This window comes from Pongo abelii, chromosome 11 (assembly GCF_028885655.2).
Source record: "Pongo abelii isolate AG06213 chromosome 11, NHGRI_mPonAbe1-v2.0_pri, whole genome shotgun sequence".
NCBI lineage: Eukaryota > Metazoa > Chordata > Mammalia > Primates > Hominidae > Pongo > Pongo abelii.
The window spans coordinates 110,013,909-110,040,855 of record NC_071996.2 but is presented as its reverse complement, the minus strand read 5'-3'; the positions used below and the strand labels follow the sequence as shown (position 1 = coordinate 110,040,855).

Genomic DNA, 26,947 nt, shown 5'->3' with positions numbered 1-26,947 from the left:
TGTAAAGCATAACTTGACAGGAGAGTGATGGCCAGATGGTAGAGCAGCTACAGAGTTGCTACTCCACCAAGAGCAGCATCTGGGAACTTGCAGAGCCCCTTGTCTGCTGATTCTGTGTATCTGCTTAGTGCATCTGAGAGGAACCAGGGCACAAACAGTGGCCAATTTCCAGAGGAAAGAAATGTTGGGCATTACACTATTGTAAATTATTTCCACCTTATTATGCCTACTCTCAATTTGTTTTTTTTTCTCCAGACATAGGACAGAGGAGTTTCTGACATCTCCCATTCTCTAACATTGGCGTCTTATCTGAAAACTAAGCATTTTTAAAGCCAAAGGAAATGGTGAATAACAAAAGATTTAGAGCGAATTGTAGTTTTATATATATATATATATATATATATGTTTGTACCTCTTGAAAAAGAAAGGAAAACATGTAGAGAGTTTTTAAACAACCTCTCTTGTTTGGGCGACAATGTTTAGGCACAGCCCACTTCACCTGAGGTAGATGTCTTTAATTCATGATCATATGCTGACTGTTGGATCAATGTACATTCAGAGAGAGGCCTCTGGCATGCTCTCACTACTTTGGGACAGCTCTGGCCTGGGACAGCTCTGGCCTGGTTCAGCACTGTAATCCCCTTTGTGGCTCCGCACAGTGCCTGGCATTCAGTATCTTATGTGTAACAGCTAGTACTTTACCCCATAACACTCAAGGGCAAGAAACATCATTTCCTAAATCAAAATCAAGTCACTGTACCTTGATATGAAATTTAGGCTGAGTTCACTTTCTTTCTTTCTTTTTGTTTTGTTTTTTGAGATGGAGTCTCGCTCTGCCACCAGGCTGGAGTGCAGTAGCGCAATCTTGGCTCACTGCAACCTCCAACTCCCGGGTTTAAGCGATTCTTCTGCCTCAGCCTCCCGAGTAGCTGAGATTACAGGCACGCACCACCACACCCAGCTAATTTTTGTATTTTTAGTAGAGGCGGGGTTTCACCATGTTGGCCAGAATGGTCTTTATCTCCTGACCTCGTTATCCACCTGCCTTGGCCTCCCAAAGTGCTGGGATTACAGGCGTGAGCCACTGCACCCGGCCACCACAGCCACTTTCTAAACTGATACTTGTTCCAACTTGCCTACAGCCCCCTTGAACTCCTATGGTTCTCCCACCTCCTCTCTGCCTTTCTAGCCCCAAGAACTTTTCCCCAGCTAACCTCTTTGAATTATTCCAAATTCTTTTTGGTAATTATGCATTATTAACCTTTGGGAATTGATTTTACAGAGAGTGTTTAAGGGGAAAGGGTTAAACATTCTCCCCTACCCCACCCTACTTTGGAGGAAGATGCTGAGTAGACATCTCTTCTCCCAAAGCTGAAAGAAAGATGCTTCTGCCTGCACCCATATTTCTTCCCAAGGAGACACAATTATCTCCCACACTTCCCTTCCCAGCGAGCAACAAGACAACACTGGCCCTGATATATACAGGTGGCTGGCGGGCTCCCTGTGCTGGATAAGGACGCATCTGAGAGCGGCCGTCCCTAAGTCATCTCTCCTCCCCCTCGCCTCTGGGGAGGAATCTCAATGAGGAAGGCAAAGCCCAAGGAGTCTGGGAAATCCTGGACAGGCACCCAGCTTCTCCATCCATCCAAACCTAGGACCCAGGGCTTGACAGTCCCTCCCCCAAAAAGTAGGATCAGGACCCAGAAGGACCTAATAGCTCCTGCCTGTTCCCTGATTCCCACTTGTTTCTACCTACCTCATTCCTGACCTCCCATTCCAGCCACAGTGAGCAGCTCAGCATCTTATCCATCCTCCATGCCTTTGCCCAGTCTGTGTTCTCTGCCTGGAATGCTGCTTAGTAACTTAGACATCTGTTCCTTCAACATGCACTAAGTAGCTACGTTAGCCCTACTAATAAAACGCTGAATAAGACGAGAAAAAAAAAAAAAAGAAATTTAGGCTGAGTTAAGTTTGGGAGGGAACTATCCCTGGGAGACAAACAGAAAGCTCTAAGGCTGCTACCTTGAACAACTACCTGGTCAAGGCCATGATTGAAGTCCATTGTGACCACCATTTGTGATGCTCTCTGCCTTTGGCTTTGGATTCCACTTGAAGACGTGGGACTCCATGTCAAGACTGGACACAGAAGTCCTCGTCATGCCTGTGGCTGGTCTCCCTGGCTACACCATGCAGCCATTCCCCCACTCAGGGGTCTGTTAGGAAGGGCAGCCCTGGAAACACCTCCTAAACCCAATCTTAGTCAGACATCTCCCAACTTCTTGCCCAGGCATCAGCCTCTCTCCACCTCCAGTAAAATTCCAGATTAATTCTTTCATGGGCCTGTCCATCTTTTCATATGAAGGCCTGAGTGGAGGTGACTTCAAGAGTGGTCCTTACGCAGTGGCTCATGCCTGTAATCCCAGCACTTTGGAAGGCCAAGGCGGGCGGACCATGAGGTCAGGAGATCGAGACCATCCTGGCTAACACGGTGAAACGCTGTCTCTACTAAAAATACAAAAAATTAGCTGGGCGTGGTGGTGTGTGCCTGTAATCCCAGCTACTCGAGAGGCTGAGGCAGGAGATTGGCATGAACCTGGGAGGTGGAGCTTGCAGTGAGCCGAGATCGCGCCACTGCACTCCAGCCTGGGTGATAGAGTGAGACTCCATCTCAAAAAAAAAAAAAAAGAAAGAAAAAAGAGCGGCCCTTAAACACAGAGACACTGTTAGATCTCCCAGAGGAGTGAAAACAGCTTAGACTTACAGGATGAACACAGAAACATTGCCTTTCCATTCTTTAAATTCTCCCCTTGCTGCAAGAACAAGACAAAAATGAATGTCACCACAAATTACCTTGCCACATATGTTTGAATCAAGGAAATACACCAAGCAGTTCCTTGTTTCATTTTTGCTCAGGGCCTGTTCCAAGGTTGGAGACTCGGCTGTGTTTCTAGTCACAAAACTCCCCAGCACACACTGCTAACTCCTCATTGCCTGAGTTTTATGTTAATCGGCTGACATTACATTTGAAAGTAGTTTCATTTTCCTCAAGACTTCTTCCTCTGGGCACCATAAATAGAAGTAAGTCTTGGCCTCAGAGCTTGCTTGTGTGTGAGAATCCTTGCCTCAGAATGAGCGTTTCTGGGTGGAAACTCTAATTGCAATTTGTTATCACCAGAAATACTAGAGATGCACCGCTGCTTGGTAGTTCTTTCCAAAGTTTGTGACTGATTTCCTCTTTTACCCTTCACTATAACTGTGCAAATCTTCACTATTCCTCAAGTTTTCTACCCCACCACATCCTCCTAACTCTAAATGTGTGAACATGCCCTCAACTTTACAAAGAAAACAGAAGCTCTCAGACACGGCCATTCCCCCAGCCCATCATCTCCTTTTATGCTTCCTCTCAGGGAATGAGAGATGGCTTCTTACCAAAGCTAATTCCTTCACCTGTGCATTTTCCTCCCTCTGTCTACCACAGCGATGGGAGCAGTTAACAATACTTCAGCGATTGTGGCAGAAAACTTACCTCAAAAAGGCTGTGTTACCTTATAAAATTAATAACCCAATCAAGAGATCTACTGTACAGTATGGTGACTATAGTTAATAACAATGTATTATATTCTTGAAAATTGCCAAGAGAATAGATTTTAAATATTCTTACCACAAAAAATAAATGTGACATAATATATATGTTAATTAGCTTGATGTAGCCATTCCACGAGATACACATATTTTGAAACATGCTGTGCATGATAAATATATACAATATTTATTTGTCAATTAAAACAAATGAAAATAAGTTGAATAACCAAAGGAAGGACTAGCTTTCCTGGGCTGGGACATTGTCACCAGGAAGCGGTTTCTCTCCATCTCTAAGTTCATCTCTGCTCACCCTTGTGTGTTGATTTCATTCTCAAGCTACACAACCTGACAAGAGAGTGATTTCTGCTCCAATCTACAATTCCAAATTCAAGTCGAGAAAAAAAAGTCTGCTTCCCTGATAACTTGAACCAAGAGTCCTTGAACCCAGATTCATTGGAACATTACTTGCCTGACTTTGGTATGTGCCCACCTCTGGGGAGGGCGATGGTGTTCTCACTGATGGGCTGGGCCTGGGCCACATGCCCCCATGGAAATGGGAGAGTTGCAGTTGACACTATTGGAATTTCATGGACTCAGATTCGGGGAGGTGGTTCACCTGGAGAAAGAAAAATGGATGCTGGGTGGCTAAGGGAACATGTGCCCTCTGAGAGGGACTTTGCTATATCATATACTACCTGGATCCCCTACTTCCTGAGTCCTCAACCCCACTCTGTCTCTCCTGGCTCCTCCTCCCTGACCTGTACATTCTGGAATCTCTCCTGCCTTTGAAAACCAATTTCGATTTTATGTGTTGTTCTAGCTGTGGCTCTCTTGTCTTCCCTTCATGTTATAAGATCTTGAAAAAGTTGTCTGGTTGTATGTTTTCTCCTCACCTTACACTCAGTGCTCTATCCTCTGCAATTTGATTTTACCCCCATGACTCCACTGAAACTACTGTCACAAAGACCTTCAATAATCAAACTAGTCATAAAAAGCAGAAGCAATAAATTCCCTTTATACCAGTAGTTTTCAAACTTTCATTTGCATCAGATTTACCCCTGGGGGCTGCTAAGACTCAGGTTATCCCTTAGATTCTCACCCCTAGATTCTGGCGTTGGAGACTTCTTAGAGTTTTGTTAGAAATTGTTTTTCTCCCAAGTTCCCAGGCGATGTTGCTGCTGCAGTTGGTTCAGGGACCATACTTTAAGGTCCACCGGTTTATACCAACAATAATCAGTTAGAACAGGCCATTTTAACTGCCTAAAATAAACTAAGCTATTAATGTGTATGATCTTATATAGCTTTATTGAATAACATTAAAGATAATATGACTAAATGGGGAGATCTACTCTATAGTTATTTTTTCTAGATATGAAGACTGATTATTTCAGTCTTAAGCAACAGAAAGCTCTGTTGTAATGTTGTTATAGTCTCTTAAATTAAATAAAAATCAAATTTGGAGCATCAATGGAAAAAATTTAAAATTGTGGGTCCTTAAGAAAGGTAAGAGAATTGAACAATGAGAACACATGGACACAGGAAGGGGAACATCACACACTGGGGCCTGTTGTGGGGTGGGGGGAGGGGGGAGGGATAGCATTGGGAGATATACCTAATGTTAAACGACGAGTTAATGGGTACAGCACACCAACATGGCACATGTATACATATGTAACTAACCTGCACATTGTGCACATGTACCCTAAAATTTAAGGTATAATTAAAAAAAAAAAAGAAAAGTAAAAAACAAACAAACAACAACAACATAAAAAAGAAAGGTAAGAGAAACAATTTAGGAAGTATATTGCCTACATTTTCTTATTTAAAATGTGCAAATACCCTTTGAGGAATGTGTTATAATTCCCATTTATCTGAAGAAGAAACTGAAGATCAAAAGTAACTACTTTTAAGGAAAAAGGAAGGAACAGAACTAAGTATAGCTGGCTCCAGAGCTCTCTCCTCTCCCCTACACTGTGAAATGTAGAGTGCTCAGGAATGCTCACTATTATTGTACTGCTATTGTTGGTGGTAACTCTCAAAAGAAGGTATATTAATAATTCTTTTTTCTGATTATAAAAATAGCATATACTTTTTATAGAAAATTTAGATAATATTGAGTAGAGAGAAAATAACCGTGAACACTAATAATTCAAGCACTCAGAGATGTCCACTGTTAACAGTTTGGTGGATGGTACTAGAAGTTAAGCTCCACAAGGGTGGCCATCTTTATCTGTCTAGTTGAATGCTGTATTTTAAGGGCCTAGAATCATGCCAGGGCCATATACTAAGGGCTCAATAAATATTGGCTAAATGCATGAGTAGATGGATAGCTTTGGAGTCTTTTTCATTTATGCATAAATACATGTGTCCACATATAACTAGAATATATTTGCAAACTTGAATTTATATTCTACATGTAGTTTTTTTATCCTGTTTGTTTCAAAGGCCATTGACTTTATATAAAAAGTGGACAGATTGATGGAATATTCCATCACTTTTTGGTGGGCTGAGAAGGTGAACTAGGTTCACCTGTAGCCCTAGAATAATGTAAGTCTATTTTTATTTGTTTACAGAAAAAAAAAAAAAAGAACTCTAAACCTTAATTTCCTCACCTGCAAAATAAAGTAAGCTTACATGATCTCTAGGATTTCCTTCCATGATGTGGGATTTATATAATGAGACAGTACTTTATTCATAATATTTTATGTTTTCTTTACAGATGCTCTTAATAGTATTGAGAATTCCATTTATAGAACAGCCTTCAAATTACGATCAGTGCAAACTCTGTGCCAGTGTAAGTATAGGCTCTCCTGAAATATTTGAAATAATCTGACCTTGATGTGCGATGTGAAATTCATAGAGAAAACAAACACTCCCCCCATGCAGCTGACTGCTGGATTCTGGAAGTCTGGACTTGTGCATTTAGCCCATTTGTGACAGAGAAGATGGAGGATGGGAAAACATCACATGCATGCAACCCATGTGTAGTTTTGCTGATGAGCAATAGAAATAATTGTGCATGAGGATTTTTAATTTTTTTAATATTTTCTCCACTTGGCTTCTTCTAGAAAATGTTTTTGGTTTCCTTTTCAGGATACCAATATGGACACAAAATAAAATTACAAAAAAAAAGTATTTTCAAAACTGCACTTGTAGATTTAAGCATAAAAATATAAAGTTCCATCTACCACATAAGATTTGCATTTTCAAGTTGTACCTGTAATCTATATATGAACATGCAAAAGTAGGTACAAATGAATAAATAACTCATGGACCATGAATTTTAAAACTATCTCAAGAATTCCCTGAGAACTGCCCCTTTTGCATTAAATTTATATCTGATTGAATGTATGGTTTTCTTTTCTTTTCTCCTACTGTTATGTAGGCAAAATAAGGTAAAATGTTTTTACTAAAACATGTATCCTGTGAAAATTTTCCAAGGTGAAAAATAAACCGCGTCTGAGCTATGAAAAACATCAGGCATTCAGCATATCTAAAGTCATTGATTTCTCACAGCATGAAAGAAAAATCATTTCATGTAAAATGATTTCTGAAATTTATCATATCAGACCTAAGAGAAGTTATGTTATATATATGACATTTCTACTGGAGGCTGACATTTTAAAATATTTTTCCTCCTGCCTAAAAAGTTATATAGGGCAGTGGTTTCACAAAATATATGTGAATGTGGGGTAGGGCACAAAAGAGTTAGCCAGGCGGGAAGAGGAGTTGCAAGCAAGGTGGGAAGATTCAAAGACCACATCCTCAGCAGGAACAACTCCATTCTTCTCTGTTTTCCATACCGTGTTTGCGTGTGTGTGTGTATAAGTTGGGGTCTCACTCTGTCACCCAGGCTGGAGTGCAGTGGAGGGATCTCAGCTCACTGCAACCTCTGCCTCCCAGGCTCAAGCCATCCTTCCACCTCAACCTCCCGAGTAGCTGGGACCACAGGTGTGAGCCACTACACCCTGCCAATTTTTTGTATTTTTAGTAGAGACAGGGTTTCGCCATGTTGCCCAGGCTGGTCTTGAATTCCTGAGCTCAACTGATCTGTCCACGTTGGCCTCCCAAAGTGCTGGGATTACAGGCATCAGCCACCGCGCCTGGCCTCATACTGTGTTTCTGTATCAGGTTCCTTTGAAGAAGAAATTTTTGGTTTTAAAAACAGTTTTATGTAGATTACTGCTCTAGATAAAGAAACTCACTTATAACTATTATTTATTATTCCAGGAACAAACAAAAAGCTAAAAATTTACCCCCAGTTATGCTATTTTCCTGGAGAATTTCTCCCATTAGAGAAAGTTAGCAGCAATTGTTCACATGTCCCGGTCATGAATGCCTGAGTATGTACCGTAGTGTAATGTGAGGATGCACAGTTTTCAACTTTTTGTTATCTCTGGCATCAGAAACAGTGAATATAAATAATACTCATGGGAAATATTAACAATACACAAAATCAGTGGTTGAAAAATGTTACCTAGAAAAGATATCCAAACAAAAATTTAAAAACAGAAAATCCCAAACACTGAGATAAAGCATAACATGAGCTCCAAATAGGAAGATCTGGGACACATCCCTGTATAAATCTTGTGGTGAGATTAATAGACACCACTATTATCTGGTTTGGTGTAATATAGAACTCTCAGCAGGAGATGAAATCGGCCTGTGTTCAGAATGCCTGGCTGAGGTGACAGGTTTTAATGATAAAAGAGTTTACAGCCTTCACCACCTGCAGCCAGGTTTTTATTTAAGTCACATTCTGAAACTTGTTCCTCTGTTCCTTAGACTCTCCTCTTAAAAGCAATATCAGAGAACAAATAAAAATTTTTATTATACTTGCTAGATTCCTTATCTGAGGTTGATTTACGAAGTAGAGAGAAACCCAGGGTTTTACGGTTTCACAGGCTGAAGCGTTTTAAATGCCAGGAGCTCTTGGCGCTCTTGACATCCCCACCTCTAAGATGGTGCAAGTGGCTGTTTATTAATTTTGTCTGTCATCCTCTCTCTGCAAGAAGCTACGGGGTTAGCTCTATTACATTCTTGTTTCTATTCATTGCCTTGTAAAAATTTTAGGAGAAGGTGGTTAAAAAATATTCAGTATAAGAAATAAACCATTATTTTTTGTAAGCAGCTCTAGTTTTATTAAGTGCCTTCTCTAGATAATAATACTGACGGAACCAAGGTTATTAAAAGTGGTATTACTGAGTTGCGGAATTCTCAGACTCTTTAGCCTAAAGATCTTTATAGAAGAGTAACTGCTCTTTTATGAAGATCACTGCTTTGTATTTAACTATGGCAATTGCTTTTTAACACACCATATTGCTTCTGAAGCTGGGCTGCAGACAAGAAAAACTATATTTGAACAGGAAAGGTAAATTTATTCAATCCACTTAATGAAGAGTATAAAAATGTTTTCCCTAACTTTTTACCACAGTGTCATAACTTTCTTGGAAAGTGTATTTTTCATTTCTCACTTCCCTTTTTAACTTCTTTCTATAAAACAACATCCTAGAAACTGTACTGGTAATAATGTTACAACTATGCTTTACTAACAGATGCACCTTTCCAAAATCAAATGAATCGCTAGAATAGTAACACCTGAATTATACACAAGGAACATATGTCCAAATAGTAGTCATATTTCATTCCCCTTAAAAGAAAATAGCAACCATAAAAAGTCTTAATTATAAAACACCCAATGACATTTGCTTCATTTGAAGCCTTTTGTTCCCATCAGAAAATAAGGCTCAATTCTTCATTTGCTTCCTACAGTGGACTTGATTGACAGCTCCCTGATACAGCAGGTCCTACTGCGTCCAAGTTTCTGGGAAGCTCGCAAGCGCTCCCTTTCTGTGCAGCAGCTTTCTCAGGCACTCCAAGAGCTGTTTCAGAAGGCCAGGGAGGAAAACCCAGGACAGGTGCATCCCAGAGCTCCGGAACTCACTCTGAGCCTTCTCACGACAATGTACAACAGGTGAGGGTGTGGACGTCGCACTGTGACCTCAAAGGCAATGTTTAGTTGCCAGTGGTCATTTACCATTTGGTGCTGGCTAATATTTGCTTGAGGTTTGGTATATAAGAAGCCTTCTTTGTTTGTTTTTCACAAATTTATTCCTCAGGAGTAGAACAAAGGAGTAAATGCCCATCGGCTTTAGGAATATAAATGACCCATGGATAGCAAAAAGAGGGGGAGAATTCCATATTACTCTTTCCTTCAGACAAATTCATTCCTACTCTAGAGAAGCATACACACCTTTTGCTAGGGCGTTTACACTTCTATATATACATGTGAAAAGCGACACTTAGTTCTTGTTAACTGCTAGCTTCTTTGCTGATTTCTTTGTAAACCATTATCAATTTTTTTTTTTTTTTTTTTTTTTTTTTTAGCTAGAATAAGATGGAAAATCCTGTGCATGGATGGGTAACCTATAAACCAGTGTAGACCATGTCAAAGGGCTGATTGCATATGCTCTGAAGTCAATAGTTCTGCTAGTGTGTGGTAGGGGTGGGTGTGTTTTTTGAGCTGTAAGGTTTCAATTCCTCTGCCCCCTCCTCAATTTGGTTTACCTTATGTATCCTTGACTCAGTAGACTTCATCCTTTAGAATAAACTTTTCAAAAATCATAGTGAATTCAAAACATTTGGAAAGTAGATGAAAAAAGTAAAGAAGAAGAAATACATTATTACCCATCAGCCTGCCTCCCAGAGGCAAGCACCATTTTAACCACTGGGCAAATTCCTTACGGTTATTTTCTTTTCTAGTTTTTTTTTTTTTTAATTTTTTTTAACTGCCCAAACAATATATACATACATTCTCAAGTTATTTTTTCATTTCAGCTTCCTTAAACATTAAGCTTTTGACTGTCATTTCTATTATCTGTGCCTGTCTCTAACAATTCCCCTGCCTTCGATGAATTGTTTAGAAGGTTTGTAAACTAGACAGCAAGTGGGCAAGGATGATTAGGCTCTGAGTGAGGGCCTGTGAACTAGATTTTTTTTTTTGCATAAATATTTGTTCCTGTGCCTGCCTTTTGGTCCTTCCTTACCTCTGTCGCTTGGTTTCCAGGCAACTGAGGCCCGAGGAAGTGATGCTACCTGCTCCATGAAAACAGGGTTTATCCCTGCATCCCTGGTGCCTGGTGCAGTGCTTAGCACAGAGGAGGCATCCAATACATATTTTGGAGTGAATGCAGGAACAAATAAATGACTGGTGAAATATGTTAATTCAATGCTCTGTTCTGCTAAATTCTAGGTATAGGATAAGAGGCCACAAAAAGAACTTATAGCACCATGTCAGAAATGCCCATTAATAGTTATGGTTTTTATCATCCATGACACCAAAGGTAACCCTGGCCTTCCCATTCTTGTCTCTGTATTTTGTTACTGTGCAGCACAGGAACAGGTTTTCTCCAGCTTATGCCTGTGGCCGCTGCCCTAATAACCCTCTCAGGAGACAGCCCTCTTACAAAATACCGAGGTAACATGCAGAGGACTATGGGTGTCCTAAAGTGCAGTGAGCCCCAAATCCCCAACCTGTTATCCTATACCCCTGCCACAAGGCCTTCTTCAGCATGTACTCAGCGTGACTTGTGTGTTTGTTGAAGAAAAATATTTACTACTTGAGGAATTTGGAATTTTTTAAAATCTACACTTCCTAATTACTTGTTTCTTGGTTGTTCTTGATATTTATTTGTTTAGGGATTACCTAGACACCCGTAATTATTATCGGTTCGAAGCCTGGGAGGATCCTCACATTTCTGTTTACCAACCTCGTGATCTTCATCTTAGATGCACTGAATGATCAAGGCGTTGAAATGTGAATGGATTTCCATTAGTTATCAAATTATGGTTATTACAAAAATCATAGTGACCGGGCGTGGTGGCTCATGCCTGTAATCCCAGCACTTTGGGAGGTCGAGGTGGGCAGATCACCTGAGGTTGGGAGTTTGAGACCAGCCTGACCAACATGGAGAAACCCTATCTCTACTAAAAATACAAAAAATTAGCCGGGTGTGGTGGCACATGCCTGTAATCCCAGCTACTCTGAAGGCTGAGGCAAGAGAATCGCTTGAATCCGGGAGGTGGAGGTTGCGGTGAGCCGAGATTGTGCCATTGCACTCTAATCTGAAGCAAAACTCCGTTTCAAAAAAAAAAAATAGTTTTGGAGGCCTTCAAAATAGCGAGCCAATAATCAAGAACATAACTTTCCCTTCTCTTTCCTTTCATAGCCACAAAGAGACTGTTACTTCAAAGCAAGCACTCTTCAAAGATACATTGCAAGTATTCAATTTAAAGATTGTTCCTCCTACATGTCTAGCTCTTTTTCAGCTCTATGCAGAAAATAGCAGGGGAGGCTATGATTCTGGGCCACGCATGACTCGAAGGGTTTTGAGAAAACTACTAACAGATCTACAGCAGGTAAATCCCTAATACTTAAGAACTGTACATTTGTTTCAGTTAATTAGCCACATTTATTATTAAAGAATCTGATGTCTCCAGTGTCAAGTCTATCTTTTTATATAACTCCATGCAAGCTCTCTCCTCCATAGCCATTGCTGTTACTTGAATATAACTTAACTTATAAGGTTATGAGTAGAAGGTTATGAATTATACTCATACTCATGAGGCTAAAGCTAATGTGGTCTATAGATAAGAATTATTTGCATTGCCGTAAGTTTGCTACAAGTTAACGTTACTCTCTATAGAGTTGTAAAATAGCTTAGCAAAGACAATGATGTATCTCTCTATAGGTACAGATAATCACCACTGAAAACATATCCAATAGTCTCTTTTGCTTATTCCAAAGTATTTAATTTTTCCTTACACCCCTATACCTTTTTCACTCCTACATATTAAAATTTGTGCCTGACATGCACCAGGTTCTCCATGCCTGACTTCTGCATTTCTATCTACCCACAAGGCCATTGCCTATCCTTTCACTTAAGAAACTACTCCTCTTTCAATATCTCTCAATTATTTGTCACCTCCTTGCTCAAAGCTTCTTTGACTTCCTATGCATAACTTTGTTGCAGCACTTGTCAAATCATGGTAGATGCTTCCCTACTGGACTATTTCATTTTTATATCTCCAGTGACTTGAACAGTGCCTGATACTAAAAGACATCAAAAAAATGCTTAAAGAATGCATAGATGGAGTGCCATGTCGAGTACTCAAAATTATTTCCATCATTTCCTGTTCTTTAAGAATGTGTACATTTGATTTGGTTTTTATTCTTACTAGGCAAGGGAATTTAACCTCCTTAAAGATGTTTTTTAAATGTTAAAATTATGTAAATTGATGTGACTGAGCAAGAACTTCTGCAAAAGGATTAAACAGGCTCTGGATTGTCTTGCGTGTAGGTGCTTTTGTCCTGTTGTACCCTTACCCTTGTTTTGAAGGATGTCTCCATTCTTCCAGCTCCTTCAAAATCCCCATGCTAGATATTTTTGACTGTAATGACTTAGGAACTTTCTGTCATTTTTCTCTTGGGTCTGGACCAAGGATTCTGAACTGAGGATAGTCATGCATGATGGGAGCAGGGGCAGGATAAGGAGGAAGATAATAAAAATCTCTAGGACAGGGAGTATAGATTGGAAAAACCTATTCAAAATTATCTTTGCTTTGATTTGGTTTTAATATTAATATTTTGTGTTTATGATGATGACAATAATTAATATTTAACTTAAATTCCAAACATCATTTATTTATTTCTTAAATGGAGCAATGATTTTTTTTTTTCATTTACAAGGTAGAATATCAGGCATAGATACTTCTGAGCTGCCCTGGTAGTTGCAGCAGCCACATAGATCCCACCACCAAATGTTCTGCTGATTCTAAGGCATTTCTCAGGGAGCCATCATAAGTTGCAGGCTCACTTCCACCCATCCCATATCACAAGACTCAAGCAGGTGGGGGCCTGGGAGGGCTGGACAATCTGTCCGCCCATTTGTGCAATCAGACTGCTGAGACTAGAGTGCTTAGTAGCGGATGTGATGAAAGGGGATGGGCTGAGGGACATTTTCCTTCTAGAGAATTCTTTGTGCTCTCCTGACTACTTGGTCCAACAGGCTCTAAAAATCTGCCCTTGTTTCAGGCTCAATTGAGGTCAATGAGCAGCTGAACTAGAAGCTCCCTCAGCACTCCGCCCCTACCTGCACCCCAGGCATTAGTATGCCCCTGAGAAGGTCTTAGGAAGCCGGAGATTTGCACAGAAATTATCATCCCATTGACTGCTATTACAGACTCAGAAATGAATTCTCAGAGAAAATTCCAGGCCCTACCACATGATTCAAATCCTCCCCTAAGCATCATAATTATCATTTCAAGTGGTGTCTGCCTGTGCCGGTGTACCATCTAGCCATGTTTAATTCTTCCTAAAACACCTGCAAGAAATTAGTCACGTGGGCCATTCATCCACAGAATCTTTATGCACATCCTTATAAGCAAAAATGTAGGTTGAAAACCCACTACAGAAGTGAATTTTCTTTGTACTAATGTTAGAATCACAGAGCTGGTGAGAGTCATCCTATGTTACCCACCCACCTTATTTTACAAATGAAGTAAAACTCCTTTCCCAGGGCTCAAGGACATCAGAGGAGGGTGAATGTTGAATCAACAACACAGTCTAAATAAGTGGCTCAGTTCGTTCATCAGCACTCACAAGCCAAACGATGGGTAATGAGTTACGCTTTCAGACAAAGGCTAAATAACATAGGGAGTAGTTACTTACATTCGACTGGCGACAGGATTATTATCAATTTAAAGTACAAGCCATCTTGTCACTATTACACAAATGTTTGTTGACTTCTGCCTGGCTAATTGTCAGCAAAGAGGTTCTGAGTGCCACTTTCCTGATTAGAAGAACATTTATTCGAGTTGATGGACTCAGCAGGAGGGTCTCTGAGATTACTTCTGAGCTTGCAGGCAATGCCTGCTGACAGCCTGTGCTGTAGAAGACATCAGATGTGAAATTAGGACCCGTGACCAAATGGGAATAAATGGAGGTGACAGGTACATGTATCTGTGCATATAGATGATGTCAGAGCCGAGTCCCTGGCCATCTTGGCAGTCACAAAAGGTTCTTAGTGCCTTAATTGAACGCCTTATGGTGACTGTGGCTGAAAGTTGGAAACCACTGAGTGTGGTGGCACAGATTGAGCCATTGAAATATATGTAAGGTCGGGCTGTGACAAAGCTTCATGGAAACTCCTCAAGAAAGAGTAAGAGTCCTGGAGTGAGACCCCAATTCTGCTGCTAACTTGCTTTTTTGACCTTGAGCAAAATATCAAATCTCAGTTACTCTTCACTTTATTTTTTGAAAACTATTTAATTGATAATCAGAAACTATATATTCAAAGTGTACATACAACATGATGTTTTGAGATAGATATACACTGCATAATGATTATCACAATCAAATTAATTAACCCATCTGTCACCATCATCATTACCATCTCGTGGGGGTGGGGGGTTTGAAGACACTTCAAACCTGCTCTTGTATCAATTTGCAAGGAAACAATACAGCACTATCACTAGTATCCATGCTGCAATTAGATCCCTAGAATTTAGTCATCTTATAACTGAAAGTTTCTACCTTTTAATCAACATCGTCTCATTTATCCCTGTCCTCAGCCCCTGGCATCCACTATTCTTCTGTTTCTATGAATTCAATGTTTTTAGATTCCACATGTAAGTGTGATTATGCAGTATTTGTCTTTCTGTGCTTGGCTTCTTTCATTTAGCATGTTGTCCTCTAGGTTCATGTTGCCACAAATGACAGGATTCCCTTCTTTCCTAAGGCTGAGTACTATTCCGTTGTATGTTACATACCACATTTTTTATTCCATTCATCTGTCAATGAACAGTTAGATCGTTCCAGAAACTTGGCTATTATGAAGAGTGCTACAGTGAACATGGGAGTGCAGATGTCTCTTTGACAAACTGATTTCCTTTCCTTTCATCCCTTGCTTTAAACAAGGGTAGTAATTACCACCCTACCTCAGAAATTGGCATTTCTTAAAATGATATGATATGAAAGTGTTTGGAAACGTTTTTCTCAAAGCCACTCTAGGCTTGTCCAAAGGTAGTGAGTTATCTCAGTAGATTGTTTACAGTCAGTTACAGATTGAACTTCTTGATCTACTCTTTCCGGCTTCTCACTACTGCACTTGACTAGTCTTAAAAATATGTATATATACAATAGCAAAGACTTGGAACCAACCCAAATCCCCATCAGTGATAGACTGGATAAAGAAAATGTGGCACATAAACACCATGGAGTACTATGCAGCCATAAAAAACATGAGTTCATGTCCTTTGCAGGGACATGGATGAAGCTGGAAACCATCATTCTCATCAAACTAACACAGGAACAGAAAACCAAACACTGCATGTTCTCACTCATAAGTGGTAGTTGAACAATGAGAACACGTGGACACAGGGAGGGGAACATCATACACGGGGGCCTGTCAGGGGGTGGGGTAAAGGGAAGGGAGAGCATTAGGACAAATACCTAATGCATGCAGGGCTTAAAACCTAGATGACAGGTTGATAAGTGCAGCAAACCACCATGGCACATGTATACCTATGTAACAAACCTGCACGTTCTGCACATGTGTCCCAGAACTTAAAGTAAAAAAAAAGTATACATATTTTAAAACTCTAAATTTTAAGACAGTGTTATTGTGATCTTCATTTCGTGGGTGAACAAAGGCAAAGAAAGGTTAAAATAATTTGGAATCACAAGAAAATAAAACAGAAGGAAGCAGTTTATCACCCCACTGGCAGACTTCCTTCCCTTCCCCTCCTCCCTCCTCTCCTTCCCACTTGCTTACTCATTGTCTTAACGCAAACATTGCACAAAACCCACACATTGCTTTGTTCTCTTGGATCGAGACAGTTCACCTGGTCTCAGATACCAAATACCTGTGACTACACGGCTGTGGGCACCAACTTTCAGCCCTGCTGCTCCCAGAGACGATATATTTCTCCACTTTCTAACAGCTAAGATGAGGTTGTCTCTTGCAGATCCCAACTGTCGTGGGAGAGAGTCGTGCTCTGTGCCCTGTGGAAAGTGCCACCCGCAGCTGTTTCCAAGGGGTGAGTGCCTTGCAAATGTCCCTGGAGTTGGGGACAGACACGGTGTATTGGGATAGTTTGCTGACTGATTTACGTTATAGACCTATTATTACTCCACACAGCATCTCAGATAACTGAATTTAGGAGGTAGTCTCACCTCCAGCTTTTCCTATGATAAACTTCTTCAGCAGAGCTGACAGAATTAGAGTCAGAAAAGAAAATGAAAACATCAAGTCATGCCTAAAAACACATCTTAGGGTGCCATTGTTTTTCAGGTGTTGAGCCCAGCAATCAAAGAAGAGAAATTCCTGTCTTGGGTCCAATCTGAGCCTGCCATCCTCCTGTGGCTCCCGACCTGCCGCCGGTTATCAGCTGCTGAAAGGGTCACTCACCCTGCTCGGTGCACCGTCTGCAGGACTTTCCCAATCACGGGACTCAGGTACAGTCATCAGCAGCATTTCTTGGATTATCATTCTCCATATGGTTCTACAGTTGGAGCTGCATCCCTTCAGATTCTTTTTGGGGTCCTCCTTACACATCTGAAATTCAGTTGACTTTTTTGGCTCAGTGATTTCCTGGCAAGAGGCATCCTGGTTGATAATAAATTGTCTTTTATCTTCTATAATGGATGAAATATTAAATTCTTCCACTGACGCATAATGTGACTAATAGACATTTTTCTTCCTCTAAGGGGAATACATTTTGTCTTTGTTTTTTTTTTGTTTTTTTGTTTGTTTTTAGAGACAGGGTCTCTGTCACCCAGGCTGGAGTGCACTAGCACTATGATAGCTCACTGCAGCTTCAAACCCCTAAGCTCAAGTCATCCTTGCAGCTCAGCCTCCTGGGTAGCTGGGAGTACAGGCACATGCCACCATGCCCAGCTAATTTTCTATTTTTTGTAGAGATGGGAACTTATTGTATTGCCCACACTGGTCTCCATCTCCTGATCTTAAGTGATCCTCCTGCCTCAGCCTCCCAAAGCATTGGGTTACAAGTGTGAGCCACTGCACCTGGCCTGTCTTTTGTTCCAAAGAAACCTTTTAAATTTTGGAGCCATCCATCATCATCATCATCCTAACAACACTACTTTTGTTAAGTGTTAGACAAATGCCAAGCTGAGCAGTTCACATGGGTCATTTCATTTAACATGTGTTGTAAGCCTATACAAAGGGTTGTATTCTTATCCCCTATTTGCAGAGAAGTTAAATAACCTACATGATTAGCAAGCCGCAGAGGCTGACAGCCTAAATCCAGAGTCCCTGCTTTGCAGCCATGATGCTCTGCTGCCTCCCTGTGCAGACAACTGCAAATGAGCATCAGACTCACAGAGATCATCAGCATTCGTGAGAGCAACTCGGGCCTGATCTTCTGTCCACCTGGAGCAAAAAGCAGATTTGAGAGCTAGATTTGGAGGTGGGAGATTCAAATATTTCCATAGCTTTGAGGCTAACAGTCAAAATCCCATCCTAGAGAAAGAGTGTTATAGGTCTCCCATAAATAAAACCATAGGAAAGTAAAATTGGAGTTATCATTAAAGCTTGGGAGAAGAGAAAGAAACCACCAGGTGTAGGCCAGGCATGGAAGATGCCATTATTCACGATAAGTGAACAGGGGCTGGAGATGTGGGAAGACTAAAACTCTGGGACATCAGGTAGCTAAATACAAGGCAAAACTGAGGGTTCCCGGAAGGAGAAGGGGACAAGAGGCCTCAGGCCTCAGCTCCTGCTTACTTTGTTCCCCTTCCCTTCCCATGCTTCCTGACCCTAGCTAACCCAGAACTGAAATATGCTCCCCATGGAGGTAAAATAGGTCTGCGTGGTACACCAAAAAACTGGAGATCCTGTTTTAATTTTGCCGAGAAAATGAATTGGGTTTGCAGAGAATTTGCAGGACACAGTGAAACTTCATTCATGAAAATTCTGCAAGGAACTGAACTTTAAACAATAAAACATATAAATGAACGGGACTGTTGGAAACCAAGCAAGCAGGAACAAGGAAATCTTCATACTACAATGAAAAATAAATTATTTGTATTGGACAATGGGGAAATCTGAATATGATTTACCATGTTATGAGTACATTATAATCATTTAACCAATAAGCAAGTATCAGTTAAGGAGTTACTGCAAGTCCTGCCCTAGGTCGAGTACAGGATTAACTTTGCAATTACATAAAACACAACTTTTACATTGAAATATTTTTTCAAAATTATTATATATAACATAAAGCAGATACTATTTCTATTCTACAGATGACAAAAATTGAGTCTCAAAGAGTTTGAGTGACTTACTTAAGTCGCCCCTAAAAATGGCAAAGGCAGATGCCGAGAAATGCTATACTTCAAATATCTGTTGAGAATGAAAACAGAATTTCTTTAAAATGCCTCCATGTAAACCATCTTTCCTCTTATACATCCAAGGCAATAAACAGGTGTCCCATATACAAAGAGCTAGGAGACCTGGGCAAGGTGTTTAACTTCTCTGGACCTCAGTTTGGGGTTTTTGTTTTTTGTTTTGTTTTGTTTTTAGTAAAATTCAGCAGGGTAGATCAAATGATGCCTGAGACTTCTTTAGCTCTAAACTTCAGATTCTGTTAAAAATTGCCTGGATATATTGTAATCCTAACTTTAAACTGTGTTTTGGGATCTCAAAAAACTCAACCAGTAGCTTTGATTAAGCCATGTTAGAGGACATGTATTTGCAGATCTGCAGGTAGCAGGAAGAGGACAAAGATTTGGTCTTCTAAAGAAAGAGAAGGTGCAAAGACCATAGAGTGGCCTTAATCCAAGACAAAAATTCTAGAAGGACATGTCAGCATTTTTGCTCTGTGATAGCCATGGAAGGTTGAAATGAAATTGGGAGAAAACCTGGGTTCTATATTGGTAAAAACATCAAAAACAGGCCAATCTCATTACCCACACAATAACCATTCTCATATACCTGTAGGTAGTTTCAGAACACAGAGGAACAAATTTAAGGATAGAGCAGCATATTATCCTAGATAAGTTAATCACGGCCATCTAGTTAATGCTTGATAAAGCAGCCAGCGTGGATGGCTCATCAAATAATCCTTATAAAAATAATCCTTATAAAAATCCTTAAAAAAATCCTTATAAAAAAATCCTTATAAAAATAGTTTATTATGTTGTACACTTTATTGAAAAAGTGAATGTCTTCCCATTTATGTATGTTGAACAACTTTTAAAGTTTTCTAAAAATTTTGCAAGGCCAGGAGGATAGGGTTTACTAGCTCCATTTTTCCTTAGTTGAAGAAACTAAGTCATTTATCCAACTTCATTCAACTAATGTTCATTGAAAAACCTACCATGTACCAGGCATTCTCCTAAACTTAAGTGAGCTTAAGTTTCCAATTCAACTATTAGTACTACTATAAGTAGTACTATATATGGTGGTATGTGAATTCAAACTCAAGCCTCCTGCCTTGAGGAGTGGTGGTCTATTCTAGAATAGTGTGGTCTATTCTAGTGGTTAAAATGGCAGGCTATCAATTCAGATAGTAACCTGGGTCTCAAAATCTTCTACTACTTTCTAAGTAGTTGTGTAACTTTGTGCAAGTTACTTAAACTCTCTTTAATTCAGTTTCCTCATCTGCAAAATGAGGGTAATTGTAAGAATACCTGAAAGAATTTCCATGGGGATTAACTGGGTCAACACATGTACACTGCCTGCACATAGAACATGCACAAAAATGCTAGCTGCTATTATGTCATCCCACATTATTTATTAATATCCTGCCACGGGAAGTACAGCAGTAAACAAGGGTAGCTGAGGGGCGATCTCAAGGTATTTACATTCTCTTGCTCTGCCTCTAAACGACTTTGATCAGACCATCAGACCTTCTGCCATCTGGCCTCAGAAGCTTTCCAAGGTTTTTTCCTGCTGTTATTCAGGGCAGTTAGCAGGTCTGATAGATTTAATGTCCTCTAAACCCTTCTTACTCATCCCAATCTTCATTACCTTATTCCTCCTCTTCTTTCTACTTGGGATTTCCTTTGCTTTAATCTCCAGCCCAGCCTTCCATGTATAGCATAAGCCTCACTTCCCAGACCACACCAGCCCATAGGGCTCTCCCTCTGCCTCCCTGCTATACCCCTCTTCTCCATGCCTTTCACTTGGCACTTAATCACACATCACCTAATTCTGGAAGTTATTACTTCAACCTTCCGTGTCAAAGTTTTGCCGCAAGATATGAAATTGAAGAGCACTGGAATCTTATCATATTTCTTTTTTGTAACCTTTAAGAGAGGGGTTGAAAACCCAAATGCTTAAAAGGCAAGGCAAGTGGTATACATGAAGGAAATAGGACAGGTAGGGACTATAGCTAGCTCAGAACTCTATGTCCAGTCTAAAAGGAGTAGCTGCTGCCTGGTTCTCACCAACTGTCACCATATGAGGACAGAGTTTTATACCACATACACTGCAGTTAGAGAAGAGAATTTACATATCAGGGGAAAAAATGTATAGCTCCCTGTTATTTTATAGACAAACAACACGGTCCCACTCAAATATCCTTAAAAGTTACTAACTGATGATTGCTAGGTCTTACTAGCTCCCCACTAACATCACAATAGTTTCCTGAGTATTATGGGACACCCCTCCTAACCAGAGTGTCTCAAGACTCTCTCCTCTCCTTCTGACCACAAATGGATTTAAGGCTGTCATTTCTCATAAAGAAAAAAATCTCCAATGTTGATGGGTCAAGAAACTTGGCTGTGGTGAGGAATTCCCCTCCTCTACTTTATATCTTTCCTACATACAGACTTCTATAAAATGACGAGTGCTTATTTTTAAATTTGTTATCTATGGCTTAATTTTCCCCAACACCATGCAGGAATACAGGCCCAATATTATCATATCCTGCAAAAGTTTAAGACAAGCCAAAATTTGATTTTATTGAAATCTATTTTTTAAATTAGCTATTAAATTCAAAGTATTCGAGCGCATTGTGCAGCTGCACAAAATGCTGCTGCAGATTTAAGGGTTTATCCTAAAGGTTATAGCACACAGCACCCTGCATATAGAAGGCACTTCGTATTTTGGGAAATAAATCAGACTTCTATACACTAGCGTATATGGCATTAATATAATGCCATTTGAAAATACTATCATATGAAGATGTATTTGAGTAAATAAATGCATTAGAGTCATTTAATAATCCTATAGTTTGGGAGAAACTTTACACTGATTTGGCAGCTCAGACATCTTCTGTATATTTTGGGTTGCTCATTCTCCACCTGGATATTCTTTTTTTTTTTTTTTTCTCTCATCTACTAGTGATGTAAGCTGTGCTTCTATTTTAATTGGCAGATACCGCTGTCTGAAGTGTCTCAACTTTGACATCTGCCAGATGTGTTTCTTATCTGGTCTTCACAGCAAGTCCCATCAGAAGTCTCATCCTGTCATTGAGCACTGTGTTCAGGTAACATTTAATGTCACATACCAAACTATTCATTAATCAATTCAGTATAAGCTATAGCCATGAAAAAAACTTTCCCTCCAGTGAAACCACAGATTCTACTCCTGTCATACATTGCAATATTTAAGACTAAGCAAGTGGCAAACTCCACCTTGAATATCTCCCAATATAAGTATGCTTTCTTCACATTATACGTCTCAGTGAAAGTTTCTGGGCACAAGAAAAGGCCAGAGTTCAGTCTGAAGTAATTGATCAGATACTCTGGAATAGAAAATGTCAGTGAAGAGTTACAGGGAGCAGCGCTGGAAATAGGTACAGATGGAAAAGAGAAGGGCTCTGATATGGCAAAAATGATGCAGCAAGACTTCTAGTTACTAACATATTTTTGGAGAATTTTTCTTTTTTAACATGTCTTTTCCTGAACCCTAAATTTCAAATATTTCTTCTTTAGGAAAAAAGAAAGATTATTATCTCAATGTTGACTGAAAAAGTATACAACTAAAACTTCACAGCTGCCTTTCAAATTTTTTAAAAAATTATAAATACCTAGCAAATTAATTCAGTTCTTTGTAAGAAGAGAAATACCATAGTACATTTTAGCAAAAAGCATTCTATTTTTTCCCAGAAAGAACATTTTCTTTTCATTACTAAATTCCAGTGACTAAGTTTCTTCACACAGATGGCAACCTCCTCAAATACCACAATAGCGAAGGATGTTGATTAATTAATTTTGCCAAGGATAGTTTTCCCTCCTTCTCTCCTTTACATGAATGGCCTGCAAAGGTCAAGTGCCTGAATCTTGCCAAATAATTTCCAGTGGGCATTGCCTTACCCAGGTCCTCAGGTTCACAGGCCTAGGATTTACCTTCCTAGTTCTAAGTTTTGGATTTGTTTATGTTAGAGTGACACCATGTGGCCACTTTGTTATTACGCTTTAAATTTCAAGTGCTGAAACCCTTGAAATGAGACATTTCATTCCTTCTTTGCTTCCTTTTGGTAGAGGTTCTTAACTTGGGGTGAATAAATGGATTTTGGGTGGCCTGTGAGTCCACTGAAATTGTATACAGAATGGAATGTGTGAGTATTTCGCTGGAAATAAATCCGTGAGTTATCATCCAATTCTCAAAGGCATCCACAACACTAAATGTGAGCAACCACAGACTTAGTCCTCTTTGATGCCCTCCTCTAGGTGTAGAATGCCAAATGACGGGGTTACTCTAAGGAAGAGGACTTATTGAGGGGGTTTGGGGTGTTTAATTTGGAGACTTATGCTATTTCTATGAGAATGTGAAGAAATTCGGGACAAGAAGGAGGTAAGATTATTTTTCTGAGGACTTAAGAGAAATAATTCCAAAAACTTTCATGGTGGCCAGTCCATCCAAGTAAGGAAAGAAGACCACATGTAGACTGATCTGACGCTTTTTAAAAATGTTGGCCCTTTCAGCAGATGTCAGCAATGCAGAATACAAAACTTCTCTTCAGGACCCTCAGAAACAACCTTCTTCAGGGGCGCTGTAGGAAGAAAGAAGCAGCGAGAAGGCAGCAGCTGCTGGACCAGGTGAATCCAAAGGGTGTGCCTCACCATGCGCAGGCCAGGTGAGTGGCTGCGAGGATCAGCTGATCCCACAGAGCAGCCGCCAAGGGCCCAATCTTTCTAATGCTGAAGATCCTAGACAAGGCAGGAGGAGGGGTGAGGGATGGACTTCAGATATTTTTTTCCTCTAAAAAGGGCCTTTAATTTCAAAGTAGAACTAAGAGGCCACAACACCTTTTGGTGACCCATCCAGATGTTTAGAGTTATTTCTACAACTGAAACCATCAGAAAGACAAAGAAGATTTTTAATATTAGAATATTTGAATAACTTTGTTATATTCCTAGTTTTTGCTGGTTTGCTTTTGGAAGCCTAATTCAGAATTAATACTTTATTTAAAAAAAAAGGAAAAGAAAGACACTCAGCATACCACCACTCACAGATGAGTGCTATTCACATTTTAGTGTGAAACAGAGATTAACCAAAACAGGGATTATGCTATAGATACAATTTTTCATTCTTAGTTCCCAAAACATCTTTTAATGGCCTTACTCTCTTCCTTATAAGAAAATGCCACAATTCACAAGCAATACATTATTGAACTTTTGGCTATTTCCAAATGTTGCCCCCCAAAATTCTAGAGTCAACATCTCTATGCATGCATTTATCTAAATATTTTTATATTTTTATTAAGGGAAAACTCATTCAATGAAAATCATTGAATAAAAAATTGCATACTTGGTTAATCCTCAAAATTCAGAATGCCAAATTGTGCTCCAGAGGGGCACAGCCTGCCACTTCCAGTATATGCATCACATACCTGATCACCAACCTAAAGATGACCTTTAAAAGGTTTTTGTGACCTTCATTTTTGAAGTAGCCACTTCTTTGTAATTTAAAATAGCAGAAGATAAAGGAGAGAAACACTTTTTTTTTTTTTTTTTTTAGAGACAAGGTCTCACTCTCTCACCCAGGCTGGAGTGCAGTGCCACGATCATAGCTGACTGCAACCTTGGATTTTGGGACTTCAGCGATTCTCCCACCTCAGCCTCCCAGGCACACACCACCATGCTCGCTGAATTTTTATATTTGTGTTTTATAGAGATGGGGTCTCACTATGTTACTCACGGGGGTTCTTAAATTCCTGGCCTCAAGTGACTTTCCCACCTCAGCCTCCCAAAGTGTTGAGATTACAGGCACGAGCCACCATGCCCAGCCTCATCACTTTTGAGAAAAAGAAATATTTATTCACTCCATTTTGCCTACTGGGAATATAAGAATAGATTAGTTTAAATCAGATTGGTATTCATTTGTTAATTTCTTTTATAATTCTCTAATCTTTTCTCAGACATCCAGCAGCAAATCTCCATCTCAATCCCAGACCCCTATTTCTGTGGTCATTTTGTTGCTTTAAAGTTTGTTGTATTTTAAAATATGTTTTTATGGCTCTTTAAAGGATAAAGTACACAATGACCTCACCATTAGATGCTATCTATTATTCCTATGTCACATTTACCTATCAGATTGTTAATCAATATAAGATTAAAGTTAGAGAATTTGGATATCATCTTGATGTATATCTTTAATATTGCACATAGAATTTAAATTTAAAAATAAAAACAAATATATCAGTTTCCAGTTTATCTTTATTCTTAAAGCCAGCTATTTTCACCTTTCATTAGGAAAGTAATTATAAAATGTTAATCATCTAGATATATTGGATACTTGAGATCTTGCCTAAATTTCTGTATTCCCATAGTCACATCACAAAGACCCATACTTTTTTTTTTTTTTTTTTTTTTTTTTGAGATGGAGTCTTGCTGCGATGCTCAGGCTGGAGTGCAGTGGCACCATCTCGGCTCACTGCAACCTCTGCCTTCCGAGTTCAAGCAATTCTCCTGCCTCAGCCTCCTGAGCAGCTGGGATTACAGGCACCTGCCACCACACCTGACTAATTTTTGTATTTTTAGTGGAGACGGGGTTTCACCATATTAGCCAGGCTGGTCTTGATCTCCTGACCTCAAGTGATCTGCCCATCGCGACCTCCCAAACTGCTGGGACTGCAGGTGTGAGCCACCATGCCCGGCCTCCATACTCTTATTTGAATTTCTTTTGGCTACTGAAGCCGGACTGATCTTTTACACATTTTTGACACAAACATGACAGCACTTCTCACCCACTCATCCCTTCCAAACCCTCATGCCTTCCTTAAATCAAATTGCTCCATCGTTTTCCCATTGTTTTTAGGCTAAAAATGAGAAGTTGTAACGTGACTTAGTCTTGGTCCTTTTGGTCCACCACCTTAATCTCTCCAGCTTCATTCCTCCTCCACAGTCTCTGTGTTCCAGCCCTGATTCTGCCTCACATATGACTAAGCCAGCTCTATCTAAAGGATTTGTCTAGTTTGTAACTACACATTTATTTATCTAACTATCTGATTAATGTCTGCCTCCTCATTTGGCTAAAAGCTCCATCAAGGAATCTGATTTCACTCCCTCTTGCAACTCCAACGCTTGGCTCATAAAGTCATACAAACAATTCAATCCATCAGCAAATCTTGTTGGTTGTACCATCAAAATAGATTTGAACTCTGAGTGAGTCTCGTTATTTCTACTGCCACCACCTCAGTGGTCCCTTTCTCTCACGTTGTCACACGACCTCCTAACTGGTTCCCCTGCTTCCTCCTTAGCCTCCCCATGGTCTACTCCTGGTGCCACAGGCCCTTTTCAAATTTTGGCCAGATCATGTCACTCCTCTGCACAAACTTTTTTGTGGCCTTCCCTCTTCCAAGAAAGTCATAGTCCTCCCAGTGGCCTTTAGCCTGGCCCTATAACCCCTGTTCCCCACCAGCTCTTGGCCCGCCTCTGCACCTCCCCTGACTTGTTCTGCTTCAGCCTCACAGCTCTCCTTGCTGCTCCGTGAATACACCAGGCATGCTGCCACCTCGGGGGATTGGCAACCCTAGATCACCTCCCTGCGTGGCTTGACTGCTCACCTCCCAAAGACCCTCCGAGGTCTTTGCTCAGATGTAGGCTCATCCTGAAGGCCTTTCCTGACAACCATTTACCATTCAACCACTGTCCTCACTCTGGCACTCCCAGTTATCCTTGCTGGCTCTGTTTTTCTTCAAAGCACTTAATCACCCTCTGACATCCTATCTCTTATTTATTATTTATTGCTGTGTCCCTCTCTATAATGTAAGCTCTATGAGGGGACGAATGTGCATTGTTTCCAGTTGTATTGCCAGAATCTATAATAATGTCTGAATATGATAAATCCTCAATAAATATTTGTTGAATGACAGACTGACTGATTGACTG

General features: G+C 40.1%; 1 protein-coding gene across 1 annotated transcript in view; it reads left to right on the top strand.

Annotated features, from left to right (window-relative positions):
• Nucleotides 1–26,947, top strand: part of DYTN (dystrotelin) — a 71,164-nt gene that overhangs the window by 5,037 nt on the left and 39,180 nt on the right. Inside the window, exons 3-10 of the mRNA XM_024243398.2 lie at nt 6,302–6,376; nt 9,355–9,556; nt 10,974–11,059; nt 11,900–12,000; nt 16,609–16,680; nt 16,935–17,098; nt 21,987–22,098; nt 23,543–23,691. Coding sequence (XP_024099166.2) covers nt 6,302–6,376; nt 9,355–9,556; nt 10,974–11,059; nt 11,900–12,000; nt 16,609–16,680; nt 16,935–17,098; nt 21,987–22,098; nt 23,543–23,691 — 961 coding nt within the window. The remainder of the gene's footprint in view (nt 1–6,301; nt 6,377–9,354; nt 9,557–10,973; nt 11,060–11,899; nt 12,001–16,608; nt 16,681–16,934; nt 17,099–21,986; nt 22,099–23,542; nt 23,692–26,947) is intronic.